The following is a 15,825-nucleotide window of genomic DNA, read 5'->3' on the forward strand; positions in this document are numbered from 1 at the left end:
AGTGTAATGAAGGGAAAACACTAGCAGCGTCTCTTACCAAATTTAGGCGGAGCTGCAATGCCTCGTGCATCATCTGTCGTGCTTTTATGTCATCCTGGTACCGTTCTTCTCTCCAATTACTTAAAATCTAAATCAGAAGATGAATGAAAACAACCCCCAAAACTTGTTTTCCCTGTTAAATTTGATTTTTCTCATATTTAAAGTTAAATTGAGCTTTTTTTACTGACAGTCAAAAACAACTTCTTAGTTTAATAAATTAAAAACCAAGGGGCAAAATAAAATTTTGCTTTCCTCCCCCTCCTCCAGGCAGACAGAAGTCTGGCTATTTCTTTGTTTGGTATCTAATTACATACCCTGTTAAGAAAAATCGTATCTAATTACAGATCCTGTTACTGAGTCTTAGAAAATGCTATAGAGGGTCATCAAGTTAAGCATTAACAAAAATAAAGATTATTTTAAAAATGTATCATTAAACTGGTCTTATAAAGATAAGTATAAAGATAAAGACAGATAGAATTACATTTTATATCAGTCTTGTCCTATATTTCTAGGGACATGCTGTGAATCCTAGCAAAAGTATTATTCTGACGTTTCATTGAAGGCTTGCTAGTTTACAAACTTGTCTTCCTTGATAAAGATATTGTAACCTATTTTGAAAAATATGACATATTGGACATCAGTGGCATATCAATTTATTAAGTAACTGCTTCCTCACTGATTCAGACAAATGTTGGGAAGGGAAGGGTTGCTTAGCGAAGGCAGACCACAAGTGGGGAACACCCAGAATCCGATGATATAAGCAAAAACATCCCAAACAAACCCATACTGCCATGCTCTGAAATAGGGCACCTAATGAGAATCATCTCAAAAGAGCTGAAATGAGTCATGTGCAGAAGTAACTGAGCCCAAGAGATGACTTGTAGGTACACCTCATGGTAAAAGGAGAGCACTTCCTAAATATCATTAAAAGATATGGATGAACCTCCCCCAAGGCAGGTGAAGGGTACAAGGCAGTTAACAAAACACACAAGCTGTCATGGAGCTGACATTCTGATAGCAGGACAAATAAAAATAAGTGGAACAAGTGGTATGAAACCAGGGCAAGGGGATAGAGAATGACTGTGGTCCTACTTTTAGAGAGTGATTGGCGGGGGGATGTGGGGGGAGGACTAAGGAGGTGACATCTGAGCAGAGACCTGAGGAAGTGAGGGACCGGCCATGTTAATAACTTCCAGGGAAGGGGAGAAAACACGCAACGGCTCTGCAATAAGAATTTGCTTGGCAAGTTCAAGGAACAGTAACGTGGTCTCTGTGCACAGAGTGGAGTGAGCGAGGCCATGCCGGGCAGGAAACAAGGTAGAGGTGGGAGCCAGTGCCCAATCGTGGAGGGCCATATAAGCCTAGACCCGGAAGTTTTATTCTAGGTATAGTAAGAAACACTGCAGCATTTTGGGCACTGGAAAAATATGTGGTTTACACTTAAAAAGGATCACTCTGGCTGCTGTCTAGAGAATAAGTCTCACATATCCAAAAGGGAGCGGATGACAAGGGGACCAAATGAGTTAAGTGTCTTGTTCATGTTCATCTAGTACCGTACAAGAAGACACGGTGTCACAGAATCACAGCCCCATGGGAGGTCTCCATTAGATGCTACCGCACGATAAAACATCCCATATAACCAAATCTACCCACTCTGCTCCATTCTATACTTTCTAATTCCACTTTGATCACTCAGTTTCCTTGCGGTACACAGAATATAAGTGCTCTGAATAGTGACCAGGAGAACTGTGATTGGTGGGTGGAAAGGCAAAGTCCAAAGTCTTTGTAAATGAACCAAAATGCCTTCTGATTTATAAATGAGTATCTTGTGCACTTGACCAGCATCAGTCTGGCTCTCGCAGTAAAATTGAGTTTCTGAACCTACAAAGCTCAAGCTGAGACCCTGTCTGCTACATGGAAGCCCAGCAGAGCAACTGGAGAGAGGTCCCTTTTGTCGTACTGCCATGTCCCCTGCAACACAGATTGCTCCAGGACCTCTCCCATGAGGCAGGGTCAGGAGAGGAGCAGATATGACAAAATTATGTGCAATCTGCAAAACGTTACTTTTATAGTCTACAGACATTCACCCAACACGTAATTAATATTATACTATTGTTAATCTCATGGTGACTAGAGTGCCAGGTAGGAGAACGGGGCATGGACGGTGTTTCCCTGCTTCTAATCAAAACATGTTGTGCCCTTATTTTAAGGGCAGTATTTGAGTTTAAGCTCAGTATTTGAAAGGAAAACAAATGAATGCCATTAGGAAAATACCTGCCTGGCTCAATATTCTACTGTACTTTACCTGGTTAACTTGATTCTGCAGAGATGTTAGGAGGCCTTCTCGTTGTTCATCTTGTCCCTTAAGGCAGGTAAGGACGAGGGAGAGGAATGGTTGCTGACTCAAAAGAGACATACTACAAAGGAAGTAATAACAGCAGATCTAGTTAGAAAGAAAGGATTACTTCATGTGCAACACTGATGTCTTGCCCTCGGGTTATTGGCTCTTATTTATTTTACTGTTACAAAAGGGAGGGGAGTAGTAAATAGCCAGGATCACTTGAAAAGTTAAATCATATCTCTAACTAATATGGTTAAAAGTCACTGTAATACTTCTAAATAATTTAATATGTTCTCTTGCCCTCGAAGGAATTCGCAAACTAGCATTAATTCGTACTGCATACGAGCGTGTCGGGGGGTGCAGGGAGAAGAGAATGTGTAGTTTCCATCAGTAAACTGAATTTAAAGGTACACATCAGGAGGAATATCACTTTATACACAGAATAAAATGAAAAATTTTTTAACTTCTCTTACACAATATTCATATTTTAGGGTCCAGGAAATAGGCCTATACAATTGTTCTGCTTGCTTTGTTTTTCAGCACATTTCTCAAGACCAAATAGCTGGGAATGGGTAGAGCTAAGTAAGATGCGCACTGAGGTCTGAGGACTCCAAAACCAGAATGCTTGCCAGTGAGCTAGTGCACAGCTCTGCCACATCCCACAGGCTTGACTTGTAAAGTGGTTTTAAGACATCTGATAAAAAATCCATTTTAAATTGTCATTTTAGTAGTATTTCTTCCATGACCAGGAACAGCTGACAAAGCATACTGACAAACTGACTTTGCCACGCCGGAAAGGAAAATTTCTTAAAACGAGATCGAGGTCAAAAGATTTCAATCTGCTTCATCTTAACACCGGCAGAGCTGAGAGAGACTCACTTGGGAAGAGCCATCTTCAAACTCTGACACACCATCTCTGCTCCCTGTGGGAAGTGTGGCGATGTACATGCCATCACCCATTAGCAAATCGACTTTGAGAATTAAAACTGACGCATCTGGTTGATGAATAAATACTGGCAAAGATGACAAAACAACCCAACAGCATACACGCAAAGCTAGGTCAACACCAAAAGGTATCAATACTTCAGTTAAGAAAGGAGAGCGCAGACTCAGAGGCCAGACCACCTGGGTTTCAACCCCAGCTTTACACCTCCTTAGCTGTGTGTCTTTGAGAAATTTACTTAACCTTTCAGTGCCTCTGTTTCTTCATCTTTTAAAAAGGATATAATGAGAGCACCTATCACATATGATTGCTGTGAGATGTTCACGTATGTGTATAATGAGTTTTATACAGAGGTTGGCATTTCATAAGGGCTCAGTAAATGGCAGCTACTAAAAAATATTACTGATTAGGGGGCAAGAAACCTGTATGTTCAGAAGTTTTGGTTTTCAATGTTAGGAATTTCCTTTTACTCCCGGGGCACTAAATTCATCACGGTTTCACATCAGAGTGTGCTTATGTTCCTTCTCAGTAACATGGTCAGTTTTCCAATAAAATTACTTGACACCTTTTCTAGGGCATAAAATTTAAAAAACGTTCAACTTGGAGGCTTATAAGTTAATATCTAGTCTAGAACAAGAGTCCTAAATGTTAAAAAGATTAGTAACTGTTTCAGGGTCCAGCATGACAGAATCATAAATTATTCTATGAAATTGAAGCATAAGTACCTAAATATAACAAGAAAAGCAACAACAACAAAAGAACTGTTGAATACAGGGACCAAGTGGATATCCAGATTTGATGCAGCAGGTCTGAAGTCAGTATTTTTAATAGTGTAGCAGTGATTAGGGTACACAGGCAGAATTGAGAGCTAGTGTACTGAATATTATAATCTGGGATCTTTGAGGAACAGAGATTTGCCTAACAGAATGTTCTCAGTTCCATATAAAGATGAAATTTCAACGGACTCTGAGTACAATGAGCCTGTGCATCTGTAGAATATTGGATTTTCTCGACTGTCCTTTAAATTCTCACATAGAAACACATCTTCCAGACGTACCTTTTCTGTTTTTGTCTGTCTCTTTCCTTTTTTGAAGAAGAACCCAAGTGCTGTCCCTTCTCCAGCTCCTCCCCAGCAGCTTTCAACACTCTTCCCTGCACAGAAGTCGGCAGCCTAGCAATTAGGGGGGCTACCAGCCACACGCCCCTGCGTTCAGAGGAACTAAAATCAGAAAAAGATGTTATACCCAAGGAGGCATCCTTTTTCTCTGCTCTCACGGTTCTAATAGAAACTCCAGAGCATAACTTTTATGCACAAGACACAGATTATTCTAACATTCCCCCTTTTACTCCTATACTATCTTTCCTCTTGCCAAATACCAGACATTTGCACACACTTTTCAGTCATGCTTATGGAAAGCAATAGAAGGTGGGGTTCTGAGGGGATACTATAACTAAACTTTTTTTTAAATCTAGAAAAGTGTTTTTCTACGATTCTGGCTCTCTGAGCAGTAACGGTCCTTTTGTCTAACAAGCGATATACTTCTCTGTCATGGTTAAAATATGAAATGTTCTGATTATGTTTAAGTATGTAAATAACCAAGTTTTAAAGGTTCAAAATTCACTAGTTATACTTTACACCTAAATGATGAAATACAGGTCTATCTGCCTTTTGTGATTATCATTTGAGCAAAACTGCCAATTAATAAAGATGGCAGAAAGAGTGTTTATTAGGAATAAACATATTAGGAATACCATGGAATAGAGCAGCCTCAGGGCACACTAGAGAAATTCTTCTGTCCTGAATGTCATCTGTGGTTCCAAGGAGTCGGGGCCCGCTCAACCTAACATTTAGAACACTAAGATATCACCCACCCCAGCAGCATGGCCCTTTAACATATTAAACAATGATAATGGACACTTACAAGTAATTATTTTCTTCACAATCCTGCAGCTTTATGAAAAAAATAACTGCATTATGAGAATAAAATGTACGGTTACATGTGAAAAATTAATGATAGCCTCATAAAACCACAGGAAAAAATACCTTAGAAATGTCTTTATTCCATTCTGTCTTGTGCTACTCGTATCGGTACTTCCAATCCCGTTTGGGTTGAAGAGGCCCATACCCGAATTAGAAGAGTTATTGTTCAGGTCAGCCGACTGCTGGAATACCTCTATTGTTGCCTTGGCAATATTGTCCAGTAGGTTGTTCATTTCAGCCACCGAACCAGAGCCCTGGAGTCAGACGTGAGAAAACCAGCACGCATGTGTTTTACTTTATCCTCAAACACCAACGTGGTTTTGCTTTTCATAAAATTTTATACACATACACGCTTTCAATATATACTCACAGGGTCCTTCAAGCACTGTTTGATCATTAACTGAAGTTCCAGCCAGGACTGCCTCAGGGTCCACTGCTCAAGATTCTGGGGAAAATGGAGTTAACACATTAGAATATTGAACGTGTTTTAAAACATAATAATTCCTTGCACTATTCTCTTTCTCAAGAAACAGAGGAATGATCACCCACAATAAAGGGATTTATATGAATCAGAAGGCTTCCAAGTCTATTACATATGCTCATTATAAACACAAAGAAGTAAATAGGAACATTAAAATAATGTGCCTTACTCTGCTAGGCACTGTAAATGAATCAGACAAACATTTCTTCTCCCAAAATCTATCTAACCAACCACATAAAAAAATGATTTCGATATTTTTTTAATAATATACTTAAGACAGTCCCTCTACAAAGCTTATTTCTCATGTAAACACAGTACTGACTTAACATATCAATATTTATATAATGGTTATACACAATTTGCAGTATCTGTACTACCCAGTAATAAAGTGTGGCAATTACACAAAACAGAAAATTGGGGGAATAAAAATGCCAATTTTTCAAATCCCAAAAATAGAATTAATTGAAGTTAAGAATTACTTAGCAATGACAAAAAAAAAAAAAGAGGCAGAGTAACTCTTGCTATAAACACAAAGAGTGTGTCAAATGACAAAAACACAATCTTTACACTATTATCACTCACCTGAAGAATGCGTTTAATGTGCTGTCTTTGTAGGTTGTCCCCCTCTGTACATTCTTTAATGCCATGAGGATAACAGATCAGTTGCAATAATTTCTGTGCTTGCATATTTGAGAGCACAGGGTCCAAAATAAGTTCTTTGTCTGTGCATAATCTTTCAGGTTCCTTTAAGCAATGCTCTCCTACCCATTCCTAAAAATAATGCAGCAGTTATATTGACAGGCAGAGACTTTCATCAATATGCATACGTAATATGTACTAAACTCATGGTGCACAACAGAAAGCGGACAGGAATCTTCCAATTTAAAGAATATTAGGTGGAAAAAGTGGGAGGGAAAAGGCTTACAAGCAAATTTTCTAGTATTTTGACTTCTTAAAAATACAAAGTAGAATCTTGGTTATAGAAAGTTTTTAAAAAGGAATGCAAAAAAGGAAATACGCAAAAAATAAAGCAGGGGCAGAAAAGGCTAAATAAAGAAAATACTGGTATGTGTTTTCAGTCGGAGAATGAGGCCTTGCTCTAAGTAATGTTCTGTAATCATTTTTTTTACTTGCTATATAACAGTAGTGATTCTATATTTTAATATGTATTCTTCATTTTTATGGAATGCACTATAATACATTCCACTAATAGATAGGACAGAGTATAACATTTAGAAAATTGTCTTCCTTTTTTGATATCATTATGAATAATGTTACCATTGTAAATAAATATTTGTGCACATGTATCCTCTGTACAATTATTTTCTTAGGATAATTTCATGGAACTGCAATTGCTGGGTCAAGGGGGATAGCAAACATTTAAGGCTATTGATGCATATGGCTAATGGACCTCTGGGGAGTTTCCGCCAAATTAAAATTCTTTTAAACAGCTTTTCTTCATCATTTTTTCAAAGGCAAGTTCTTGTACTAGATGGGGTAAGAAATCATCAGAAGTACTAGAGCCAAACTTGAACCCAGATACGTTTCTGAGGAAACCTGTTTCTTAACCACCTCATCAGTGGCTCAATGCTGGCTGTCCGTTAAAATCACCTGGGGAGTTTGTTAAACTTCCAAACCCAGGCCCCATATCAGAGCAATGAAATCAATCTCAGGCAATGCTACCCAGACATCAGCAATTTGTTAAGCATCAAAATATTTTTTAAACTCTCCAGGTGACTCCAATGTGTACCCACAGTTAGAAACCAACGCACAGCTCAGTACCCTCTCAATATCTATATGACTAGTAGCTAACTTTTACCATGGTTACAGTATACCTTAAGAAAAACATGACCCTGTCAACATTATATCTATAGCAAAGTGAAAAAGAGTATATATGGTAGGCCTTTTTATAGAAGGAAGGAGAATTTAATACAAAATGGAAAGAAAAACCAGAAATAATGAAATTGATCACCTAGGGCAGGGAGGAACCCAGGGTAGAAAAGATGAGGGAGGGAGATGTACATCTCTCTGAATACACACTATTGCTCCTTGACCTTTGGAAGTATGTTACTCTAAAGACAGAGCTAGGGTAGAAAAAGAAATCTAAACTGAACACAAACAAAACCAAATGAAATCAACTCTATTTCAAGTGAATAACATATCCACGCTGAAAGAGAAAGGTCAAATAACTTTTTAACATAATACTGTAAACGCTTAGGGAAAAAAGAGCTACAAACAAATCCTCAACTCCTTTTAGTAGGCTGGTTTTTCATAGTGGTATAGTGGTAGTAATTCTGAAACTACTTCAGGTGTTTTGTAGAATTCAACCAATGAGTAAATGGTTGATGTTATTGGTAGCCAGGGTTCTTACTGTGGAAGAAGGCGGTATTAATATGGAATGAGGGAATGCAAACAAAAATTTGTGCAGTTTGATTGGAATTGGAGGTATCGGTATAAACTCATGATTATACACACACACATTTATGTACATGGATGTTCTTTTCCCCCTAGATCTGTCTGCTGAAAGGGCCTAGAAGCAATGAACACACATTGCGCATAGCAACGAGCACACGTAGTGCTCGGATCTTGGTTTCTAAATACCGTCCTCTACTAAACGGAACCAGGGTTCCATGAAGGAATGAGTAATTCCAGGTCTGGGGCAGGGAAGTATAAGATAGGTCAGAAAGTAAGAAAATACTTGTTATTTAAAAAAAAGAAAGAGAGAGAGACGTGTCAAAATAACACAAGAATCAGCATGAAAAGATTGATTCACACTGGACAAATGTGGGATAATTTGAACATGAAAATAACTGAGGACAGTATATTATAACATATATAAAAAAAAATGAATGAGTGGAAGGAAGGGAGGGAGGGAGGAAAAGGGTAGCCTCTTCCTAGAGTAGAATGCAAACTGATAAATGTGGAGGGAGTGGAAGAGTTGGGAAAAGCCATTTTGCAACCATTGTAGTAAAGACTGGTGTGGACAAGAATCAGAATGGATGCTATATGTGAGGTGGGGAAGAATGATGAGGAACAGAAAACTTGCACTGTCTCAGAGTGTCTCCCCAAAACTGTTTATTAATTGCAAGGGAAAAAATAATAACTATACAATAGAAAAATCAAAAAACCATACAATGGAGACAACTTGATCAAAATTAACATCTCCAGTGAGGTGCAAATGAACCTCATGTGCCTTCAGATGTGATTACCTGAGAGGAAAGAACATAACATACTTCTACAGTATCCTGGCCAGGAAAGCATAATCTGAAGCTAATCTACAGGAAACTTCAGACAAAGCCAATACTGGGACAACTGACAAAACTGGAATGTGGCCTATAGGTGAGAAAAAATTACCATGCCAATGCGAAATCTCCTTACTTTTGATAACTGTAGTTTGGTTATGTTAATAAATGCTGTAATATTAGAAAGTAAAGAAGAATAATGCATGCCATCTACTCTCAAATGGCTCAGTAAAAAGAAAAACATTAAAAAGTATACGAGGCCACATTCACACACACAAATAGAATTATGAAGCAAATGTGGTGGAATGTAAACAATGACTGAATCCGTATAAAGGGCATACTAGAGTTCTTTATAATTATTACAACTTTTCAGCAAATTTGACATGATTTCAAAATAAAGTTGGCAGGAAAAAGAGGACCACATATGTACAAGTTTCCTACAATATTGGGCATTTCTCTCCAAAGAACAGTTACATACTCAAAGTTAAAGGCAAATTAAATCTGAAGAATACCTGTTGACAGATAGTCCTCAGTACATATCTAGCATATTCCCTTAAATTGGCAGTTTCTATGGAGATGCTTTTCCCACAGGATTTTGAATTTTGTGAGGCAGTCCAGATATCATCAGCACTTCCGTCACGTCGTAAACCCCTCATGGTGAAGTCGTCATTCTTTAAAGAGCCGACATTGTTACTGCCAATTTTGGCATCTCCTAAATAACAGAATCACAAAAGCAAAATCACAGACATTCAAAATATTGCCAAATATTTGGGAAATAAATGAGGCAAGCATTCAGGGATTTAAAATATATGAATGGGATCATCATTGCATAGTCAGTTGTTCAGCAATAGAGAGAAGGGATTGAGAGAGTAAATGCTAGAACCCTGAGAAGTTTCATCGGACATGGGAAAAAAAACCAACCAAACAAGCAAACAAAAAAAACATGTTCAAGACTCATTCTTTATTTCGTTTACAGAATTAAGTATGCTTTCACCAAACTTGGAAAGGCCATTATGAATCACACTTAATAATCACAGAACATTGATTTCACCAATATTTCAAGCATGAACGGTATTCAAATTCATTTGACTTATAGACAAGGAAAAAATGGGTTACTCACCCTTCTAGATGTCCCTTTTCCATTTCTTCTCTTACAATGACTTATTTTCTATCCATAGGTCAAGAGAAAAGTTTTGCCTTAGCCCACCTTACTAGCAACTTCTTGACAAGAGAGATTTATTTCCCTGGGAATGGAAAAGGGCAATGCATACTAAGGAAGCCCTGGAAAACAGGGCATTCATTGAATAACCCATGTCTTTCACTTTCCTCTCTGTAAACATCCAAATTAGAAAACCTCACCTGATCAACCTCTAATACACTCAATAAAACGAAGCTCAGGAAAGTGTTTTCCTCATTACAAGGTTCTGGGGCCGGGGAGGGGAACTGAGCAGAATGGTTGAATAGCTGGAAATAAGAAATCTTCTCTAGCCATGAAAGACAAGTAATTGTCATATTTTAAAAGTGAGAAATTAATATAATTTGGTGATAAAGATTGCCAAATGACAACAGAGCCTCCAAACCCTTGCCTGTTTACCCACAGGATCATAAGCGTTGAACAGGAAAAATTCCTGGAACCAACAAATGAGTTTAGATGAGGCCCTCACGGCTTCACTGTAAGTGAAACCAAGGCCGGGTCAGTGCAAAAAGCCTTTTAAAACCCACAGGTCAACCAAGAAAAAGTTTTGACTCTGCTAAAAAAATTTCAGAAAATCAGAATTGCTTAGTGAATATTTGCTTATAAAATCATAAGCGGAGGGGAGGAATAAATAATACATTTCAACTCATCAATATCTTATTACGTATTATACATTTCTCATTCAAATACTCATACAAAAAAGCACCAAGTTCACTCCACTCACAGACGTTTATTTAATTCAACAGAGCTCTTCAGGAGCTGAAACAAAGACCAAATTCTACATGTACCAACATTTAGCATGTTTTTCCCAGCCTTAGGTGTATAAACAACTATTTCCGCACCTTGAGGTAAACTACTACAGAAATTAGAAACCAAATTCTATAAAACAACCCTATTTCCCTAATTCGAAATAGATCCTAGTGGATAGGACTTGAGAGAACATTGAGAACGACATGGTGAGGTAGATAAAACTGCAAAAACAAAACAAAGAAACAAACACCTCTGCCAGTCCTAGTTTAGGAGATCCTCATTCAGTTTAGATGTTAGGATGACAGAGAAGGTCTGGAAGGCTGTGCCAGAACCTTCTGTAATGGTAGAGACAATAGAACAAACACAGAGTTCAGGGACTGCGTGGTCCAAGGGTCTGCTGACATTCAACTAGCCTAATCCTGACTTCTCAGACCTGAAGAACCCTCCATGGCTTAGGAAGCTGTAAAATCTACCAAGGACTGGGGCCAATTAGAAAGGTCAAGGAAAGGCAATCAAAGAAAAATAAACAGGTGATTACGCATTGAGATTAAAATACGGTTATCTGGATATTTAAAGAGGTTGGCAAATTGTACTTGGGATTAGACCCGTCCTACAAATCAAGGGGATAATGTCTAGATGGGACGCGTCTTGGTTTCTGCCATTAAAAGTCTATCACTTATGCATTCACACTTCCAACATTAGTGTATGGAAAACCTACTCTTTAGTTTCTCTCATGGGCATTAGAGATACCACAGCAAAAATGTGAGTCCCTGACTTCATGGTACGTACATATATTTATTAAATAGAACTGACCAGCCAGCTTTCCTTTCAAACGTAATCAGAGTAGAGCAATATGACTGAAATGAGCATTTAATGTTGGCTGTACAATATTACAAGCTCAGAGGAGAGGGTGTGGCCCTCCGTGTGGCTCTACTTTTCCCTTTCTACTACAAAACCCATGGGCATTGCAAAAGGAATGTGTGTGTGTGTGTGTGTGTGTGTGTGTGTGTGTGTGTGTGTGCGCGTGCGCGCTGAGGCGAACTTTTAGTAGTTTGTTTTATGAAAACCCTGTTATGCTTCCTCATCATCACCGAATAACACTTCTCAAGCAGGAGTGTAAAGGGTCAGGGTATATTCTAAAACATGTTTAGGACTCATCTAAAACAATTCCTATCCACTCAGTAAATTTAGTTCCAGTCAAAGGACGCTCCCTTGGAACATTAGAGACAACTTTTGCTTAGTCAAGAACATAAGAGGGTGCCCAAAGTTGAAATTAGGCAGTGTGAATTCAAGACTTCCTAATCTTTCAAATCCTAAATGATTTATAGCATAAAAATGTCTTAAGGTATTGCACCGTAAATGAACAGAAAAGACAATACTACTACTCCTGGAGAATATATATCAATAAAGATATAAGGATGTCTTGGACATTACAAATTAAATGAAAACAAAAGTGTGATATCCAATATTGATTTATCAACAGTATCAATATCATTGCAATTATCACCTCATTCATGAAAAAACTAAAGCAGATGGACATAAACTTGTCTAGGGTCACAGTGGAAGCAGAATAACTAAGATTAAAACCCAAATTTTCTGGTTGTTCTAGACCTAGAATATAATATGAAATTTAAACCTGTAGATAGATTACCAAATCAACTGTGTCCATCACAAAGTGTGACTTCTGCCAACAAATGAAGTCAAAACAACCCTGTGGGTCTAAGGATCTACAGTACATCAGAATGAGACACCCTGCAGTTAAAATGCCACAAAAAAAGTATTATATTTAAATTCCCCCAAAATTGTAGATAAGGGACAGACTCCTCCGAGGCCAACTGAACATGAACTTGGAAAATGCCAACTAATTTTTCCAGGAGAACAAACAAACAAAAATATGCTTCTAATAATATTAATTAGAGCTAAACCTGAATACAAATTATTTTGTCTCAGTTTCTGGTGATTAACCAAGCTGAGTGCCAGGATAGTCTTACCAAGCATCATAATTGCTTTTAAGACAGCAAACACCGCTCCCACTTCAATGCTGTTGTGAGCAGCGGCTAAGAGGTGTCTATCACAGGACGATCTTATTCCGGGGAAAGGTTTGCCTATGAGGAAAACAACAAACCTTTAATAGTCTCATCACCATCATTAACCATCTTTTGTAACCATTTACGGTCAGCAGAGCCTTTCATTGTCAGGCTGTGGGCGCTGAATTGCTATTAGCTAGCTTTAATTGATGCTTCAGGGATTCACTAAGAAACACTGACAGTATTCCTTACTTAACCTTTTCTTTTTAAATATTAAGACAATGGTGTTGCTCTTTAGAGAGATGTATCCAAAAAATTAGGAGGACTTTTATCCACTTCTGCTGTCTCTCTCACACACACACACACACACACACACACACACACACACACACACACGCGCGTGCGCGGAAATGATCTTTAGGAACAGAATGCAGTAATACCCCTAGAATTCTTACCTTATTCCTTTCACCTTAGTAAAAGAATAAATGCATCACCATTGCCCTAAGCTGCTATGGTGTGTTTCATTAGCAACACACACAGTATGTTGGAGGGTCATGCTGCCCACCAGCTTGGCTTGGCTGAGGAGAAGAGGAATTTTTATTGTTTATTAACTCTTGATGTGAGTTTCTCAATACATCCCGATATTACCTACATGAAAGGTGCTGACAGCCCTCTCAATGGCCATACCCCATGCCTTCATCGCCTCAAAGCAAGCCCAGCAAAATCAGGAAGGAAACTACAGAACGGACAGCCTACTTGGTCAATTTAAGCATATGCCTTCCAAATGAAAGCGTCATCAGAGATATTTCAGCTGTCAGCTCACCGGTTGCTTGAGGTAATAGGCAGGCCTGGGGAGCTCGGAAGAGATGAAGTAGGAGTCGGCACGTCATTCTCGCCCCAGGCTCCGCGTCTGCATCTCCACAAGCTAGGAGAGAGGGATTTTAGAAGCAAGTTTTCTAACATATTCAAGAACACGTCTTCCACATTTCTATTATGCTAAATTTTCTGGAATAATTTAAATAAATGCTCCTTACGGTAAAAAGTAAGACACTGTCTATGCTTTTCTGAGAAACCTGAATCCTTCCTTAAAAACAAGTACTGAGAGTGTCGTTTCCAACCTCTTCCACTGGGATCCATGTGACTTTGTTTGGAATAACTGTTATAAATCCTACCATCTCTACCTTGATGCCATATCACTGCCCAATGCATGTTCCCTTAAATTCTACTTTTTCACTGCCTTTTAACAGTTAGAAACCACTGCACCAAGACAACAATGAAATAACCAATGCCGTTCTTGGATGCAGCCTTACCTGCGGCTAGGAGAGAGGGAAGAGCGACGTGCTGCACGACGTCCTCCAGGGAGAAACACTGTCGTGCTATCAGAATAGCAATGAAAGTAGCTAATGAATCATGGAATGAAAGGTCACTCACCTTCAAGAAAAACATTGACACGTTTTAATACCTAACACCCTTTTAAGTAACATCTAAGATTAATATCTAAGAGAATGTAGGCAATACGAATAAGATCTCAAATCCGCAAATGAACCGGCAGAGTGAAATGATTTATAATCATTACCCTCTAGGCCTCCTTCTACTTTATAAGACAAAGAATGAGGTCTACCCACACGCCCAATGCTTTAAGAAGATACTAAGCTTTAGCTTGAGTACATGTAACTGAGAAACAAAACAATAAAACAGCAAAATCAAGAAATCCCTAAAAGATGCAGCATAAATGAGCCTTTTTAGCAGAATGCAGTATAATCTAGCGTTGCAGGGTAAGACCAACAGGAAGCAACAGAAAACAAGGAGGTTCCCCTAGTTGAAAAACAAGCCTTATTAATGTTTTAGAGTCCCTTTTGGGAATAACCAATAACGATTTTGTAATATAATTAAATCAGTTTTAAAAACAACTTTGAAAATTCTCACCCGACTCCTAAATTTAAAGAAGAGTGAAGGTGAGTGAGACAGAGAATGAAAGAGGAGAAAGGGGAGGAAAATTAATTCATTCAGGGTGGAAACCTCTACCCTTTACAGATCTCACAAGACTTTGACAGAAAATAATAAGAAAAACAGCTGTAACAGCAGCCTCCACATTAAGTTGTCCTATATGCCAGTGACTACGGTTAGGGATTTACAAAGATCACCTCATTTACGGGCACCCCACTGTGAGGTTCATACTATTATTAATTCCAACTTTACAAATGAGGGAACAAGCAGAGGTAAAGTGAAACAAAAAACAACCGAGAGATTAAGGAACTACGTTAAAGATAAATATTTGGGTCTTCTTCTGTCTGGAAGAGCAGGTCACAGATATGAGTTTTACATCTTAGGTGCCCACAGAATGGAGCAGGATTATCCACCTGGTCTTCAGATACCAGAACTAGGAAATAAACCTTCAACGGGGAGTCAGTTTTTAAAATGTATAAAGTTCTTCTATACATGAGATATACTAATATGCAATACAAATTACTGCAAGAAATGATGGAAGTGATAGGCAGAAATAAAGAATCCAGATGGATTTTTAAGAAATTCACACACCATGGATGCAACATGCTCTCTGAGGATATCTGTGATCCATAAAGGAGATCTCTTCATAAGCTTCCAGACACTATCACTGAGAAAGACTGGACACCCCTCTGAATCTGAGCCTGGATGTCCTGATCCCACACAACAGAACCTATACTCTCAGATGTTTTTTTTTATTCTAAGAAAACAAACTGGTGGTCTTCAGAATGTAAACTGCTTTAGTTAAATTATGTCCTATGCCATGAGGAACCCAAGGCACTTGGTAAAAACTATGAACAAACCACTCTGAGGAGACCATAC

The 15,825-nt window shown here is 38.4% G+C and overlaps 1 protein-coding gene across 1 annotated transcript in view; it reads right to left on the minus strand.

Annotated features, from left to right (window-relative positions):
• Positions 1-15,825, minus strand: part of MED12L (mediator complex subunit 12L) — a 326,539-nt gene that overhangs the window by 46,730 nt on the left and 263,984 nt on the right. The window contains exons 23-32 of the mRNA XM_029214009.1: positions 14,310-14,430; positions 13,823-13,924; positions 12,964-13,077; positions 9,540-9,739; positions 6,368-6,556; positions 5,675-5,749; positions 5,368-5,558; positions 4,381-4,542; positions 2,345-2,456; positions 38-127 (exon numbers count right to left, since the gene is read on the minus strand). Coding sequence (XP_029069842.1) covers positions 38-127; positions 2,345-2,456; positions 4,381-4,542; positions 5,368-5,558; positions 5,675-5,749; positions 6,368-6,556; positions 9,540-9,739; positions 12,964-13,077; positions 13,823-13,924; positions 14,310-14,430 — 1,356 coding nt within the window. The remainder of the gene's footprint in view (positions 1-37; positions 128-2,344; positions 2,457-4,380; positions 4,543-5,367; positions 5,559-5,674; positions 5,750-6,367; positions 6,557-9,539; positions 9,740-12,963; positions 13,078-13,822; positions 13,925-14,309; positions 14,431-15,825) is intronic.

This window comes from Monodon monoceros, unplaced genomic scaffold (genome assembly GCF_005190385.1).
Source record: "Monodon monoceros isolate NGI ecotype Baffin Bay Population unplaced genomic scaffold, NGI_Narwhal_1 Super_Scaffold_11, whole genome shotgun sequence".
NCBI lineage: Eukaryota > Metazoa > Chordata > Mammalia > Artiodactyla > Monodontidae > Monodon > Monodon monoceros.